The sequence below is a fragment of the Mauremys reevesii genome, linkage group 5 (assembly GCF_016161935.1).
Source record: "Mauremys reevesii isolate NIE-2019 linkage group 5, ASM1616193v1, whole genome shotgun sequence".
In the NCBI taxonomy this organism is placed as follows: domain Eukaryota; kingdom Metazoa; phylum Chordata; order Testudines; family Geoemydidae; genus Mauremys; species Mauremys reevesii.
In genome coordinates, this window is record NC_052627.1 from 18,254,155 (window position 1) to 18,269,151 (window position 14,997).

Here is a 14,997-nt window from a genome sequence, read left to right on the forward strand (position 1 = left end):
ATTCTGGCAAACTGACACCAATTGCTCTTTTTATATTAGTGATAAAGTAAGGAACCTAAAAATGTTAAAGAATAAATTGTTTTTTGTTGTCAAGATGTCACTAACTCTAAGACTAGTCAGTCACTCTGTATTGTTTCAACTCACTAGACAACATGAATTCAGTTTACAGTGCAATTCTTTGCTGAAAACTGCCTATTTTTCAGACACACTTAAGTTTGGAGGTGCTACAGATTACAAAAATGAGTAAAGTGTTTGTACCAACTTAGTTAAAACTAAAGGAAGACAAACTGGAGATTTCAAGGAGGCAACACTGTTCTATTGAAAAAGCATGAAGCATTGAGAAATAAAGGTGATGGCTTGAAAAGCAAGCTCAGAAAAGCATGCCAGATAGGGTGACCAGGTATCTGGTTCTCAACTGGAAACCCGATTGAAAAGTGAACCTGGTGGTTCCGGTCAGGACCGCTGCCTGAGCTGTTGACTGTCTGGTTGGTGGTGCCAGGACTGGCAGGCTCCCTCCTAGCCTCCATGCCGTGTGGTTCCCAGGAAGCAGCCGGCATGTCCCCCCTTCGGCTCCTACATGTAGGGGTCTCTCTCTGCGCGCTGCTCCTGCCTGCAAGCACTGCTCCTGCAGCTCCCATTGACCAGAAGAGCTGCAGGGGCGGTGCTTACAGAGAGGGGCAGAGCGCGGAGCCACGTGCCCCCCCTCTCCCTGGGGCGCGTTGGCCTCTTCCGGGAGTGGTGTGGGGCCAGGGTAGGCAGGGAGCCTGCCTTAGCCTCGCTGCACCGGCCGCCAACTGGGAGCCACCGGAGGTAAGTGCTGCCCAGCAGGACGCCACACCCCAACCCCATCTCGGAGCCAGCACCCTGTACCCCCTCCTGCCTCAGCCTGGAGCCCCCTCCTGCATCCAAACTCCCTCCTGGAGCTTGCACCCCAACCCCCTGCCCCAGGCTCAGCCCACAGCCCCCTCCCACACTGCGAACCCCTCGGCCCCAGCTCAGAGCACGCACCCCCTCCCGAACCCCAACCCCCTACCCCAGCCCAGTGACAGTGAGTGACGGGCGGGGGGCAGTGTAGAGGGAGGAGGCGGAGCCTTGGGGAAGGGGCGGGGTAGATCCTGGATTGCCCTTAGATTAAAAAAAGTGATCTTGGGCGTAAAAAGATTGAAGACCACTAGTTTATAGGATAGTAATTGTAATATAGTAGTTATCACAGGGTCATAACTGCATCCTGGGATAATACAGCTTTAACTGAGTTATCAGGAAGCACCCTCAAGATACTACTACACAGAAAAATGTTATGTCCTCTCACGTGCTCTGTTTTGTTACTGCCATTCCAACTTTCCATCCATATGCCAAATAATATCAGCACCTCAACTTCTGACCGTCTCTAACATTTTATATTTCAATATATTCCTCAGTATAAATACTTAATACATACACAACTTTCAAGCAGATTTACCTTTTGCCCTAAGTCATCCTTCCTGTACCCCAAAAGTTCAAGGTATTTGCCACGAGAATCTTCTTCAAAATTCACCTTTAAAAAAAACAAAAAACTATTAGTCAAAAGAAGCATGTTTTCATTTTCCCCATTGTAATTTCAACTGACGTGTAACCATGTATTGGATATCAATGATTAAGCAAAATGTGTTAAAAAGGAAGAACTTAATTGTGGACTCTGAGGATCAGGGCCTCTGAGTATAGCTATGTCTAGTAACTGGACCTCTTCAATTTCCATTCAGTTCTTATTCTGAAAACACAAAATGTCATAACTAATAACAGGGAGCGTATTTTACCTTACCAAATACTAAACCTGAAATCTCTCATTACCTGACCTAGTATAAAGATGTACCAATACTAGGCTAATGGTTAAATTATGTCAAACCTTCCCCAGAATCTGTAGCTCTTTGCTTCTGCTAGAACATCTTTTAAGAGCAGACACTAACGCATACCTATTTCAAAGATTTCTTGTCCTGCCACCAGTCATCTCTTTTGATCAAGTATATGGATTATTTGATGCCATTTTCAGAATCTAATCTCATTCTACTGTACAAACTAGAAATTGCCTCATTATCTTTACACGGTGTTTTCTGTTTAAAATGTTTTACCATGCACTGAGAACCACTTTTAATATTGGTTTTAAGAGGCTGGGGAATCCTTTAATAATTCAGAAACATCTGAAAAACATTACCTTTAAGAAAGACCACACATTTTTCTCAAAATCAGTCTGGGCAGCTTCTATTTTTTTCTGACAGTAGTTGATGAAGCCTTCGGACTGCACAGCTTCTTGCAGCTGATCTGAGCGGTTCAGAAACTCTTTCTCTGTGACAACTTGACTCACATACACGTGGTGCTGCAGCTGCTGCTGCTCAGATCCTTGTTGATGAGACTTTATATTCTCAAATGTAACTAGCTTCCCTCCAAACTGTAATTTAATAAATCATGTACCAAATATTACAACGTATTTATACAATGCACACACATTTATACACACACACACGTTATATATTACTTACACACACATTTTCTCTCGATTCGTTGCCCCAATCCTGCACTTACACATGTGAGTAGTCCCATTGAACTCATTGTGACTACTAAGAGTAGTAAAATTGCTCATTTGCATAAATGTTTGTAGGATCACAGCCTCAGACCGAAAGCTCTTAGGAACAGGGTCAGTGTATTTGCACATCTAACACAATGGGGCTCTAATCTTGACTGGGGCTTCTGGTGCTGCTACAATTAATTGTTAAATAATAAAATTATGCATACACATATGGCATGATAAGTGCTACCTGAAAACAATCATAAAAATGTGCAATGCTACCTTAGACAGCACACAACTGGCAGATTAGAAAGACAGAAATAAAAGTGGCAGAGAAAGAACCAAGATTTGGATAACAGGGAAAGAAGAAGAAGAAGGAAAAAAAAAAAAGGTAACTGATTTGGCTTTAAATGAAGCCAGTATAATATAAAGCAAAAAAACCACACACATCCAAATTTCTCAGTTAGCTCACAGAGAACTAAGATGAGCTAATGGGAATCAACATCCCAAAGTACAGTTAGAAGGATATATTAATTGTTTCCAAAACAACATGAATTATACCCTAATGGAGATGTCAAATTTCACTTTAACCTATGAATCAGAGAGCACTATGCTGAGACTAGATCAGTATTTTGGCAGATATCTATTCTGAGTCAGGGTTCAACACTGAGAGAACAAACACCTAGTATATTCTAGTTATCAGTTAAAAAACCTGTAACTTAGAAGTAAGTGAACAATAAAGTTATAGAACAGATGGCTCTGCTCTCAGTGGAACCTTGCTAAAACTCACTTGGCTAATCTGTGACTTTGATAATTCTAATATATATACAAAAACAACAAAACTTGGCATTCTCACCCTTCTTCTCAGCAAAGACTTAACAGCAGAGAGGTCTCACACACTTCAAAGCTGTTACTAAACACAGAGTGTATTTACTATGCAGTGTAGTTCATAACTGAAATCTAAAGTACACATAGCAAAATAAATTAAAGTGTATAGTGATGCAGCACCCATAAAAATTATTTTGTAATGTATTTATTCACTTGGCTGCCAAATGCAAAACGTGGTACTCCACAGTGGACCTTCCAGTCATTATTGCAAATGAGTGAAGCTGTGTTGTAATGCAATATGGCACCCCTTCTACACTGCTTGCAGAGAATATATCAGAAATGTTATCGCCAAGTCAATTTTGCCCACTCAGTAGCCTACAAAGGGGCTCTCACTTACTGAAAACGATGCACCCACAGGCCGTCGGACCCATTTGGGTGGCTTCTTTAATGGTAGAACAGTGCTCTGAGGAGTTGTCTGCTGTGGAAGCTGCAACGGAGGGAGGGGCTGCCCCGTGCCAAATGGATCAAGATTCCCAAAGGAGGATGAAAGCTTTAAAGAGAAAGAAACTGATTGCACATTTCCTGCAGTATTCAACGTAAGATACATATTTGTACATGATAATTATTCAACCGTCTAGTGCACTACTTTGGCAGTCAATGCTTCCGCCATTTTCAAATACTGTCACACGGAACAAACTATTTTCTTCTCCAACTTCACATTATGTTTTTCAATACCTTGTCTACCTGTTTCTGCCTCAAACCATCTGTGCTCCCTCCCATGATGGAGTAAATGCTGATCCGTCCATCAAAAGAAGCAGCTGAAAGGATAGCGGGGTTCCTGGGACACCACTGAACATCAAAGCACCATTGGGTATTTGTGGGAAGTTCATACAACACCTGTGCCAAAACAGAGTTTGATGAAACAGTATTAACATAACAAACGACATTGTAGACCCTAATGTGTCACTAAAGACCCTGTGTCAGTAGGATGAGCAACCACACTCTGAAACAGGATTATGGTCTCCTGCTTTAAAATCATCTCCATGGGACAAGAGAAAGGAGGAGCTAAAAACTGTGGCTAAAGGCTTTAAAGAGAAGAATGATGGCTTTGTGGTTAAGGTGCTGGAATGCTACTCAGGAGATCTGGTCTCTGTGCCCACCTCTGCCACAGACATCCTGCATGACCCTGGGCTAGTCACTTAGGGTAATTTTTTCAAAACCTAAGGGATTTAGGAGCCTAAATCCCATTGAAAATGATGCTATGTTTCTCAGCTCAGAACCGTTGGCTTCCCACTTTGATTCAACAGAGCAATGCTCTGCTGCTGATCAGGGCACAGCATAAGGCTGATTGCTTTGGAACGAGGGCATGTTTGGAAGAATGAGAGAAGGGAGAAGCCTGTTTACTTATGCTAACTTTCACCAATGTTCTGTGCACAGTTTTGGGTCTTTTTGCATTATGGCAACATCCATAGGAAGGTGTTAGGGCACATTTCAAATAGCCAAAGAAAATGTAGTCATATTTTAAAACTATGTTTCCATGACTCAATGAGTTTCCTTGTATTATATAGTAACTATGGGAACCCTCTGTTGGGCGAAAAACTACCTGCTTACTTCCTATAGATTTTAATCAAAGATTCAAGTCTACTGAATAAAGAATCCGCACCGTTTTAAACATTTGTTCAGTTAAAAACCTGCAAGGAATGTAATTATTAAAGCTTCTATTAATTTTCCATCAATACAATCAGACATTAATTCTTATCACTTCTACAGCAAATACAAAATAGTGTCTGGTTGAAAATGCCTTGTAGCTTTAAAAAAAAAGGTGGGGGGAGGGACATATAAATTCTCATCCAACAAAGCTGAAACATGCTTAACTTCAGTGGGACTACGCACCTGCTTAACATTAAGCGTGTGCTTAAGTGCTTTGCCAAATCAGAGCCATAAAGATGTAGGTACAAAAACATCTATATTAGAGTAGGGTACTGCTATTAAATGGTGGAGTAAGAAATGACACAATCGATATTAATTTGATTTCTCCCCCAAATCAGAGTTCTCATGCGTAGCTTTGAAGGGATGCAATCAAGTCAAAAACCCATGGCCAGGAAGCCCCAACATCTTCAAAACCTCCTTCCTCGGAGTAGGAGCAAAGAAAGCAGGTCCTTTCAAATACTCCACTCCATGGGGACCAAAGGAGGTAGTGAGCAGGTGTTTGGCCTACAAGGCTTTCATATGTGCAAGCAAAAGGGTTCAGGGTTCTCATATGCAGGGCTGAAAGTAGGCTGGTATGGCATACCGGTAAGAAGCAGCCACCGGTACTGGCTCATACAAGGCTGACATTACCGTCGCTGCCCCTTTTGTGCCCCCCAAGGGCCGCCGACTGTAGGGGGCAAAAGGGGCAGCTGCCCTGTGGCCCGGCAATTTAAAAGGGCCCAGGGCTCCTGGCCACTGCTGCTGCTATTGCAGCACTGGCCAGATCCCCGGGCCTTTTAAATTGCCACCGGAGCCCCAGGTGGCGCTGGGCAGCATGGAAGGGCTGGCTGGAGAGGCTGACCCTCAGCCCCGCCCTGTTCCCCCGAGGCCCTGCCCCTTCTGGGGGCCTGGAGCCGGGCCCCTGTACCAGTATTTTTATCTTACTTTCACCCCGCCCATATAGATCACCAGACCCCAGATTTTTAGCTCATGGTTTCTCTGGATTGCAAAGAACAGCAGGTGTGTCAAAAACCACACCTCAAGGAAACCACGGACAAAAAAAACAAGAGCTCATAGACAGGTGCACTTCACAAAGCTACTTTTAGCAGAGGCAGATTAAATGGATAAAACTGAACTGACAGTGTCCCTTCAGTGAACCATAAGAGTGAGCAGGGTACAAGTCTTGTCCCGTTCTGGTTTATAATATATATGGCTGACAGTAGCAGCTAATACTTCCAGGTTTTAAAGAGGTCACCTTTGTATAAGACTGACCCATTTTTTCTCAGTGGGTTGTGTACACAAAATGTTTGGGGTCAAAGAACACAGTTTTGGTATGAACGGCACAGTGTAAAACAAATATGAACTACTTTAAAAAAAATATTTTGCTCACAACACTGTGTCATCTAAGTACAAAGTCAGTATGTTCTCCACTACTCTCCACAACAAATGTAATGCAAAGAATCTTTCTCTATTTATGACCTTTAAAAGTGGTTTGCATACAATACCTCCCCTGTATTAGGGTTAGAGCAGAGAATCTTAGCATCCTTTCCACAGCTGAGTAACAGCTCAGAATCTGCCATACTCCAAGCAATGGTCAAAATACCCCTGTGTGAAAAGCCATAGTAAGAAAATATTAATATAAATGCATGATGATTAATGAGGCACCCTCATTAGCACACATCTAGATTACCTGGCCACTCATCTTTAAATGCCACGTTCCCCACCACCCCCATTATGTTGAGAGAGCAGAGAAGGTGCTGCCAACATTTGTTTTATTGGAATAGATTTTTTCCACTTTCTGCACAAGGAGTCATGACAGCGTAGCCACAGGCTAAGGGCACAATCCAGAAAGGTACCTGAAAGCCAAAGACTATATCCACTGATAAAAACATGGCTATCAAAGGTAGATTGTGTAATAAAAAGTCACAGTAATACCTGACTCGGAAAATTGCAGGATAAGAACTGTGACTAATACTTGTGGCAATCTTCTTTTTATTATCAAAGGGTTAACATTAGCACAGTCAACATCAGCATTTTCAGGGAGTGCTTGCAACACAGTTTTTTGCTGCCCTCCGTCCTTGAATGCAGTAAACTCCTGTCCACCATTTTCACACCACTGTACACCAGGTCAGCCAAAGGTTTAGGGGAGAGTTAGTGAAAGGATTCATTAGAATACACCCCAAATTTCAGCAACTCATTTTGGATTAGAAAGCGCGTAGGATGGGGGCTAATTTAGCTGCAACTAATCAGGAAAAAGATCTTGGAGTCATTGTGGATAGTTCTCTGAAGATGTCCACGCAGTGTGCAGAGGCGGTCAAAAAAGCAAACAGGATGTTAGGAATCATTAAAAAGGGGATAGAGAATAAGACTGAGAATATATTATTGCCCTTATATAAATCCATGGTACGCCCACATCTTGAATACTGTGTACAAATGTGGTCTCCTCACCTCAAAAAAGATATATTGGCACTAGAAAAGGTTCAGAAAAGGGCAACTAAAATGATTTGGGGTTTGGAGAGGGTCCCATACGAGGAAAGATTAAAGAGGCTAGGACTCTTCAGCTTGGAAAAGAGGAGACTAAGGGGGGATATGATAGAGGTATATAAAATCATGAGTGATGTGGAGAAAGTGGATAAGGAACAGTTATTTACTTATTCCCATAATACAAGAACTAGGGGTCACCAAATGAAATTAATAGGCAGCAGGTTTAAAACAAATAAAAGGAAGTTCTTCTTCACGCAGCGCACAGTCAACTTGTGGAACTCCTTACCTGAGGAGGTTGTGAAGGCTAGGACTATAACAGCGTTTAAAAGAGAACTGTATAAATTCATAGTGGTTAAGTCCATAAATGGCTATTAGCCAGGATGGGTAAGGAATGGTGTCCCTAGCCTCTGTTTGTCAGAGGATGGAGATGGATGGCAGGAGAGAGATCACTTGATCATTGCCTGTTAGGTTCACTCCCTCTGGGGCACCTGGCATTGGCCACTGTCGGTAGACAGATACTGGGCTAGATGGACCTTTGGTCTGACCTGGTACGGCCGTTCTTACGTTCTTATGAGTGTTTTTATGGGTGTGGGATCTTTAGATTCCCCAACCCCTCGTGCAGAAGTGGAGCCCAGCTGCTTCTTCTTTTGCACCCTTGCAATCGGTTTACATACATTTACGTTTTTGAGACTTTCTTCTTAAAGGAAACAGCTAGAAATGTACTTTTTAAAATTAAAGCTGGGATCCTTCTTCACAGTTCTAGCTCCTTAAAACCAGTGTGGCCCATTGGCACAGGTTTGCTGGGCCCAAAGGCTAGCTATATCACTAAAAGTCTAGATTAAGGATTACAGTAGCTGCTAAAGCATCTGCCTTGGAGCTTAAAATTGGGATGGCATTAATACTAACTGATAGAGAGTTGTGTACAAACCAAGTTTAGAATGGGGAAAATGGCTAAACAACAAACAAAAATCAAGATTTACAGACTAGCCGACATAAATACCTTGCATGGTTTTCCAAAACACGAAGAGGAGAAGAAGCAAACCTAAGATCCCACATCTGAATTACAGGCAACCTGTCATCTTCAGAAGCCAGGACCATCTGTGTAGCCACATCAGGGTGCCAAGCCAAGTCTGAACAGTGCATCTGATAGATAAAGGAGTGTTAGACCACAAGATAATTAAGCAGAGCTATAAAAAAAAGGAACCCTCTAAAACAGAAGCATGGAGAATGCTGGCTGGAGCGTGGCCCTGTTTATTCTCATTTTGTGACTGTATTCTTCTGTAACTAGACCAGTGGCTCCCAACCTTTGCAGAGTACTGTACCCCCTTCAAGAGTCTGATTTGTCTTGCGTACCCCCAAGCTTCACCTCACTTAAAAACTACTTGCTTACAAAATCAGACACAAAAATACAAAAGTGTTTCAGCACGTTATTACTGAAAAATTACTTTCTCATTTTACCATATAATTATAAAATAAATCAATTGGAATATAAATATTGTGCTTACATGTCAGTGTATAGTATATAGAGCAGTATAAACATGTCATTGTCTATATGAAATTGTAGTTTGTACTGACTTTGCTAGTGGTTTTTATGTAGCCTGCTGTAAAACTAGGCAAATATCTAGATGAGTTGATGTACCTCTGCGTACCCTCACAGGCACACAGTCTAGTTTAGTAGTTCTTAGCCAGGAGTATCGGCCAGGTTACACCATGATTAGATCAAAATGCTCTCCTCTTTTTCAAAGCAAAGAACTGACAAATGGAATAAGCCCCCAACCCAGCTCCCAGAATGTTTATTTAATAACATAGGGAATGCTACTTGAGTTTAGGGTTTCAAAGGCTAGTTCAAAAGGACACTCATGTGGTTTGTGTCCAAAACATGGTTTTAATACAACAAATACAGCAAAACCCTTACATAACTATTTTAATGAAATTAAAAATATACAGATTTTAATGAAAACCACTTGTTAGCATGCAACTAGTCCCTTGCAAACACTACAGCATTGTGCTGGAGTCCAAAGGTGAAACAAGCTATGCTGAGAAACTGGCAAAACACAGATTGTGAAAAGTAAATTAGATGAAGACTGGAGGTCTAAGATGTTATTAGTAACTCAGATAAGCAATAACTTGTTTGCTAAGTATATTTTTAAACTGCTAGTTCCTCTTAAAAGTTTTAGAGGCTTTAAATCATTTACCAATATAAATATTTGCAATCACTGATTAATAATTTCCTTTAATAAATTTGTTCATAAATGTAAGATGCTTAACTATAAACATGAATAATTATTTAACCAGAGACCACAACTGTGACCCGTATGACTGAAGAAGAGCCCTGTGGAGCTAGAAAGGTTGTCTCTCTCACCAACAAGAATTGGTCCAATGAAAGATATTACCTCATCCCTCGCCCCTTGTTTTTCTCATACCCTGGAACCAACATGGCTACAAAAACGCTGCAAACAACCAGGGTGTAGTCAGCCTTATGTGGAATATTCACTTGTGCTACTGAGACACAGCCCAAGCATCAGAGTGAGCCTGGAAGGAATTCTGCTTCGGGGAGCTCTCCAGGGGACAAAGAGGATGTTCCCATTTCTACAACCCCAATATCATGTGCCTTCCACAGCAAGGCAGCCTGGTCTCCTGTCCAGTGCACCGGGGATGTGGACCATTGCCTCTGGAGTGTCTTGCCAGGGAGCAGTCCCAGCACCTGTGCCTGGCTGCTGTACAGAAGAGTAACGGAGCTGGAGTTCTTCGCACCCTCCATCTGAGCTGTAAGGCACAAGGTCAACCTCAAGGAGTAGCTTCACTGTGGAAGTAAAACTATTTAAACCTATTCGTAAATGCACCAGCTGCTTTATTCTCTCTCAGACACACACTGTTCCAGATGACAGCACTTCAGCCTATTTTAATAAAATCTTCCCACTGCAGCCATGAATGGGTCAATACTGAATTTATCAGCATAGTCCGCATCATTTAACCAGTCTGACTTCTCACTGCTGAGTAATACATAATATCCCCTTCTCTTGCCTGAACCCTAAACTCCCTACCAAATTGCTTCCCTGCCAAATATTAATTGAATCATTTGCAAAAAATAATTATTTAAAATAATAATCCATCTTTGGCATATAATTATAGCCCTTTAAAAAATTAACAGATCCTACAGCAGGTAGTATAAAATGGGGACATGTTCCTGTGTCACTTAAGAGTCTAATGAGAATCCATGCAGTCACTTGTCTTACTATGGCAAGAATAAGTCTAATAGTTAACCATTCATGATTATTAATACAGGCTCTTGATAGTTTAACATCATAAATTACCCGGTTGCTATGGTCGCTGACTTTGATGATAGGCTCATTCTTCCTCAGATCCCACACGGTAGCACGACCACTAGGACTGGCAGACGCCAAGATGTGCTGGACTTGCCTGTTCCATGCAATGCAGCTGATGTCTTCTGGAGGCTATTGCAAACAAAACACGTCCCAACATTCTCTTTTTTTCAACAGAGCGCTCAATTTTTGTGATTAGATAAGCTGGCTAAAAGAACAAGTTTTCAAAGCTAATCCTCATAGCCCACGTGTTCATTTTACCTTCCTGAATAAATAAAATTGACACTAGGAAATTTTAAAACCCATGCATTTAAATATACAGTAGCTTTGTCTATGGGCTGGCTATCTGCAGCCCTCCTTCCTTTCTGCCTGTGATAAATTTGCCAGCTATGGAGGAAGACGGAGCAAGTTTGTTGTCTCCAAGAGCTTAATAATGACCCGCAAAAAAGTATTTAAAAATTGGACTTGTGCCTTTGTGTTGTATGAAAAATGAAAAAAAATGTTTTTGTTTTTTTTTTTTTTTTTTTTTTTTTGTTTTATTTTTTTTTTTTTTTTTTTTTTTTTTTTTTTTTTTTTTTTTATTGGGGGAGTGGAGGTTGCTGTGGTTGATTGCCTTTGGTGCTAAATCCAGGGTTGTGAGTTCAACTTGAATCATGGGGGATCTGGGCAAAATCTGTTCTGGGGATGGTGTGGGATTGGTCCTGGGTGGTTGGCCTAGATGACCTCCTGAGGTCCCTTCCAACCCTGATATTCTGATATTCCTGTCTTCTTTCCTGATTTCTTAGAAATCTTGTGGGTGTCTCATTACACATCATCTATCTTCTCAACTCAAAACTCTGGGGCATGGATGTGGAACTTTATCATGTCAATTCATTGGAAATCATTTTAATAAATTTGATAACCTTACTGGGAGGTTTGGGTGTGCAAAAGAATTCAGAACTAGACACAAACTGCACTACAGCCACAATTAACATCATTATAAATAGAGTCATTGTTGGTTACTTGGAATGCAATTTAAGTCTCCAGTAAATTCAGAGTCAATTTTCACAAAGGTGGTGTTCACTACAACCTGTCTGTATTGTTTTATAAAGGTTGAAGCTATTAATGGATCACATTCAAAACAAAAACAGAGAAATGTCCACTTTTAGCCTTAACGGTCAATAAATTTACAATCAGAAAAACAAACATCCACTGGGGATTAATTTTATTGTTTGGGAGCAAAATATATACAATATATGTAATGTAAGAACATACTTGTACATAATTATTTTAAGGAATGTATCTCACAACAACAGATGTTTTTCGAGGGCTTAACTACATTCAAGGTAATATTTGCAATATTTAAATTAAGTTTTTGAAAACAGAGATTGGTGCTTAGAACTACTCCAATACTGTATGTCTGTATGAGATGTCAAGTAAATTAAATAATCTGCATATTTTTCAGAGTTCTTCAAATCATTTGACAAACATAACTCCAGTACCTGGGTCTTAGCTCCTGGTGTCATCGGTGTGGCAAAGTTGTTCAAGTCCCAGATATAGATTTCAGACTCATTAGCACCTGATGCTACAAGGTTTGTCTGTAATAGAAAGATGCCAATAGACATTGAGAGTATTTCTGGCATCAGCCTTCACCTTCCCAAATGCTATGGGCCCAATCCCTGGAGCTGTGCCAATTGACATTAGCTCAGAACACAGACCTTGTCACACAACAAGAGCACTTTAGAAGAGGTACAAGAATCCTTAATATTTCTAATACTATTTATTAGCCAAGACCCATATACTCTGCTGCAAGTTGGACTTAAATTCCCAGGGCAGTGTTCTTGGTTTCTGCAGTACTCATATGCAGAAAATGGACACAAAGAATGGGGTTGCACAAAATGACTCCATTGTACTAATGCCCCAAACCTGTAAACAAGTAAGCTTGTGCTTACCTCTATTTGTGTTACTAAACCCACTGACTTCAATGGGATCTCAAATGTGAGTAAAGTTAAACACATGAGTAAGCATTCACAAGATCAAGGCCTATAAGAACATTTCCTAGATTAAGAGAAGCATTTGAAGCAGTTTTACAGGTGGAAGAGGAATGCCAAGATAATAGCAATGGGATCTGAGGAGAATGAACAAGAGGGAAAATAACTATTGCATCAATGCATTTTGCTCATACTCTAATGCTGGTTGCAAAACAAGTTCCAATGTCATAATAAACAAGGACAGAAACCATGCAATTTAAACACAATTCACTGAACTAACTACTGCCTTAGTAAAAACATATGCCAAAAGAAAAAATGCTACTTAGTAAATCAAAACAAACTGAGTTCTCAGAGAACAGTCAGGAATGAGAAAAGATGCTATATCTTGAAGAGGTAAATCCTCATTAGTGATGGAATTAAATTAGCTCTGTGATTAAGTCCTTACTACTTTTAAGAATTGTGTCAAGCCAATGAGTTTTAGGCCCCAACATTTTATCTTTATTTTGGAACAACATACAAAAATGGATGAGTTACAAAACCTAAAAACTAATATTTAGTTGTTATTTTTTAAATTTCAGTGAAAACAGTTTTTGGGAGGAATTTCAACATCTGTCTGCAACCATGACAACACTGAGTAGTGCATGAGAACTGAAAAGTGAAACTGACTAGAAAACAAATAAAAACAATTTTATTTCAGTGTCTAAACAGAAAAATACACAAAGTAAATAGCCTAAATGGTGAAAAGCAGATCAGATTTTTAAAATTATTTCAGGTCAAATAATGATTAGTATCAAAGATTGTTTTCTTTTTTAAAATATGCAAAAATATTTATACAACTTTCACCAAAAAAATCACAAGAGAAGAACATTTCCTATAGCATTTTACTAATCCATGTTACTAATCCATGACAGTGTATACTGAAGAAAAAAAATCTAACCTGGAAAATATTCACGTCCAGAGCTCTTACTGGCCCAGTGTGCTTGTCTTTTTGTGCAATTATAACTTCACTCTCTCCAGCCATAATTTTAGATGGATCATATAGAATAATATTTCCATTTTCACCACCTGCAATTAGAACTCCAGAAAGACTACCATCTGAAGCCATTGCATGAGGTCCCCATATCAATTTATGGTACCTACAAGATAAAAAATAAATAATTTAAGAAAATCCATTGCCATACCATTATACGTGCCAGAACATCATAATGTTTTTCCCTGATAAAAAACACTAACACTTTATGGGAGGAAGTGCAGGCTGGTGGTAAGATCAAAGGCATGATGAGACTGAGAACTGCTAGGTCCTATTCCTGGCTCTCCCAATCTGTCAAAAGTGTGACAGTGGACAGGTCACAACCTATATGTGCCTCAGTTCAAGGTTCTAAAGTCAGAATACTTACTTATCTCATAGGGTTTTTTGAGATAATGTTTGCAAAGGACTATGAGATGATCCCTGAATGAGAATTATAAGCATAGCCAACTACAAGCAATCACAGAAATCTCTGATATTGGTGTACACTGCTTGGTGAATCTGAAAGTATCCAGATTTCCCTTTTTTAAACGAATTGGTTTTATAACAAAACAATATTCCTGTATGTTCAGCCATGCAGAGAGGGTACATTTCTTCCGCATAATGACCCACACCCTCTTGTGGCATTGCTCTTACAAAGTGGCCTTAATGCATTTGGAAAGCAAACTAACAAGTTTCTACACACAAAAAAAAAAAACCCCAAGAGGTAGGGCTTTTAAAAAAAATTACATCAGCACTAACAATGCCACCATTAATCAGTATTATATGCTGAATGCTCCAAGTAGCAAGATGCAGCACAACTAACTTAAATTTTATCTCTCTAACCTGGTGTTGAGCAGTTCCCAGTTATTATCTACATCAGAGGTCGGCAACCTTTCAGAAGTGGTGTGCTGAGTCTTCATTTATTCACTCTAATTTAAGGTTTCGTGTGCCAGTAATACATGTTTTTAGAAGGTCTCTTTCTATAAGTCTATAATATATAACTAAACTATTGTTGTCTGTAAAGTAAATAAGGTTTTTAAAATGTTTAAGGAGCTTCATCTAAAATTAAATTAAAATGCAGAGCCCCCCGGACCAGTGGCCAGGACCGTGAGTGCCACCGAAAATCGGCTCGCGTGCTGCCTTCGGCACACATGC

General features: G+C 40.3%; 1 protein-coding gene across 7 annotated transcripts in view; it reads right to left on the reverse strand.

Annotated features, from left to right (window-relative positions):
- Window positions 1-14,997, reverse strand: part of SEC31A (SEC31 homolog A, COPII coat complex component) — a 68,213-nt gene that overhangs the window by 43,760 nt on the left and 9,456 nt on the right. For all 7 annotated transcript variants that reach the window (XM_039540365.1, XM_039540364.1, XM_039540368.1 and 4 more), the window contains 9 exons: window positions 13,771-13,969; window positions 12,345-12,440; window positions 10,855-10,995; window positions 8,541-8,683; window positions 6,562-6,661; window positions 4,103-4,264; window positions 3,765-3,917; window positions 2,189-2,422; window positions 1,460-1,534 (listed from right to left, as the gene is read on the reverse strand). In XM_039540365.1, coding sequence (XP_039396299.1) covers window positions 1,460-1,534; window positions 2,189-2,422; window positions 3,765-3,917; window positions 4,103-4,264; window positions 6,562-6,661; window positions 8,541-8,683; window positions 10,855-10,995; window positions 12,345-12,440; window positions 13,771-13,969 — 1,303 coding nt within the window. The remainder of the gene's footprint in view (window positions 1-1,459; window positions 1,535-2,188; window positions 2,423-3,764; window positions 3,918-4,102; window positions 4,265-6,561; window positions 6,662-8,540; window positions 8,684-10,854; window positions 10,996-12,344; window positions 12,441-13,770; window positions 13,970-14,997) is intronic.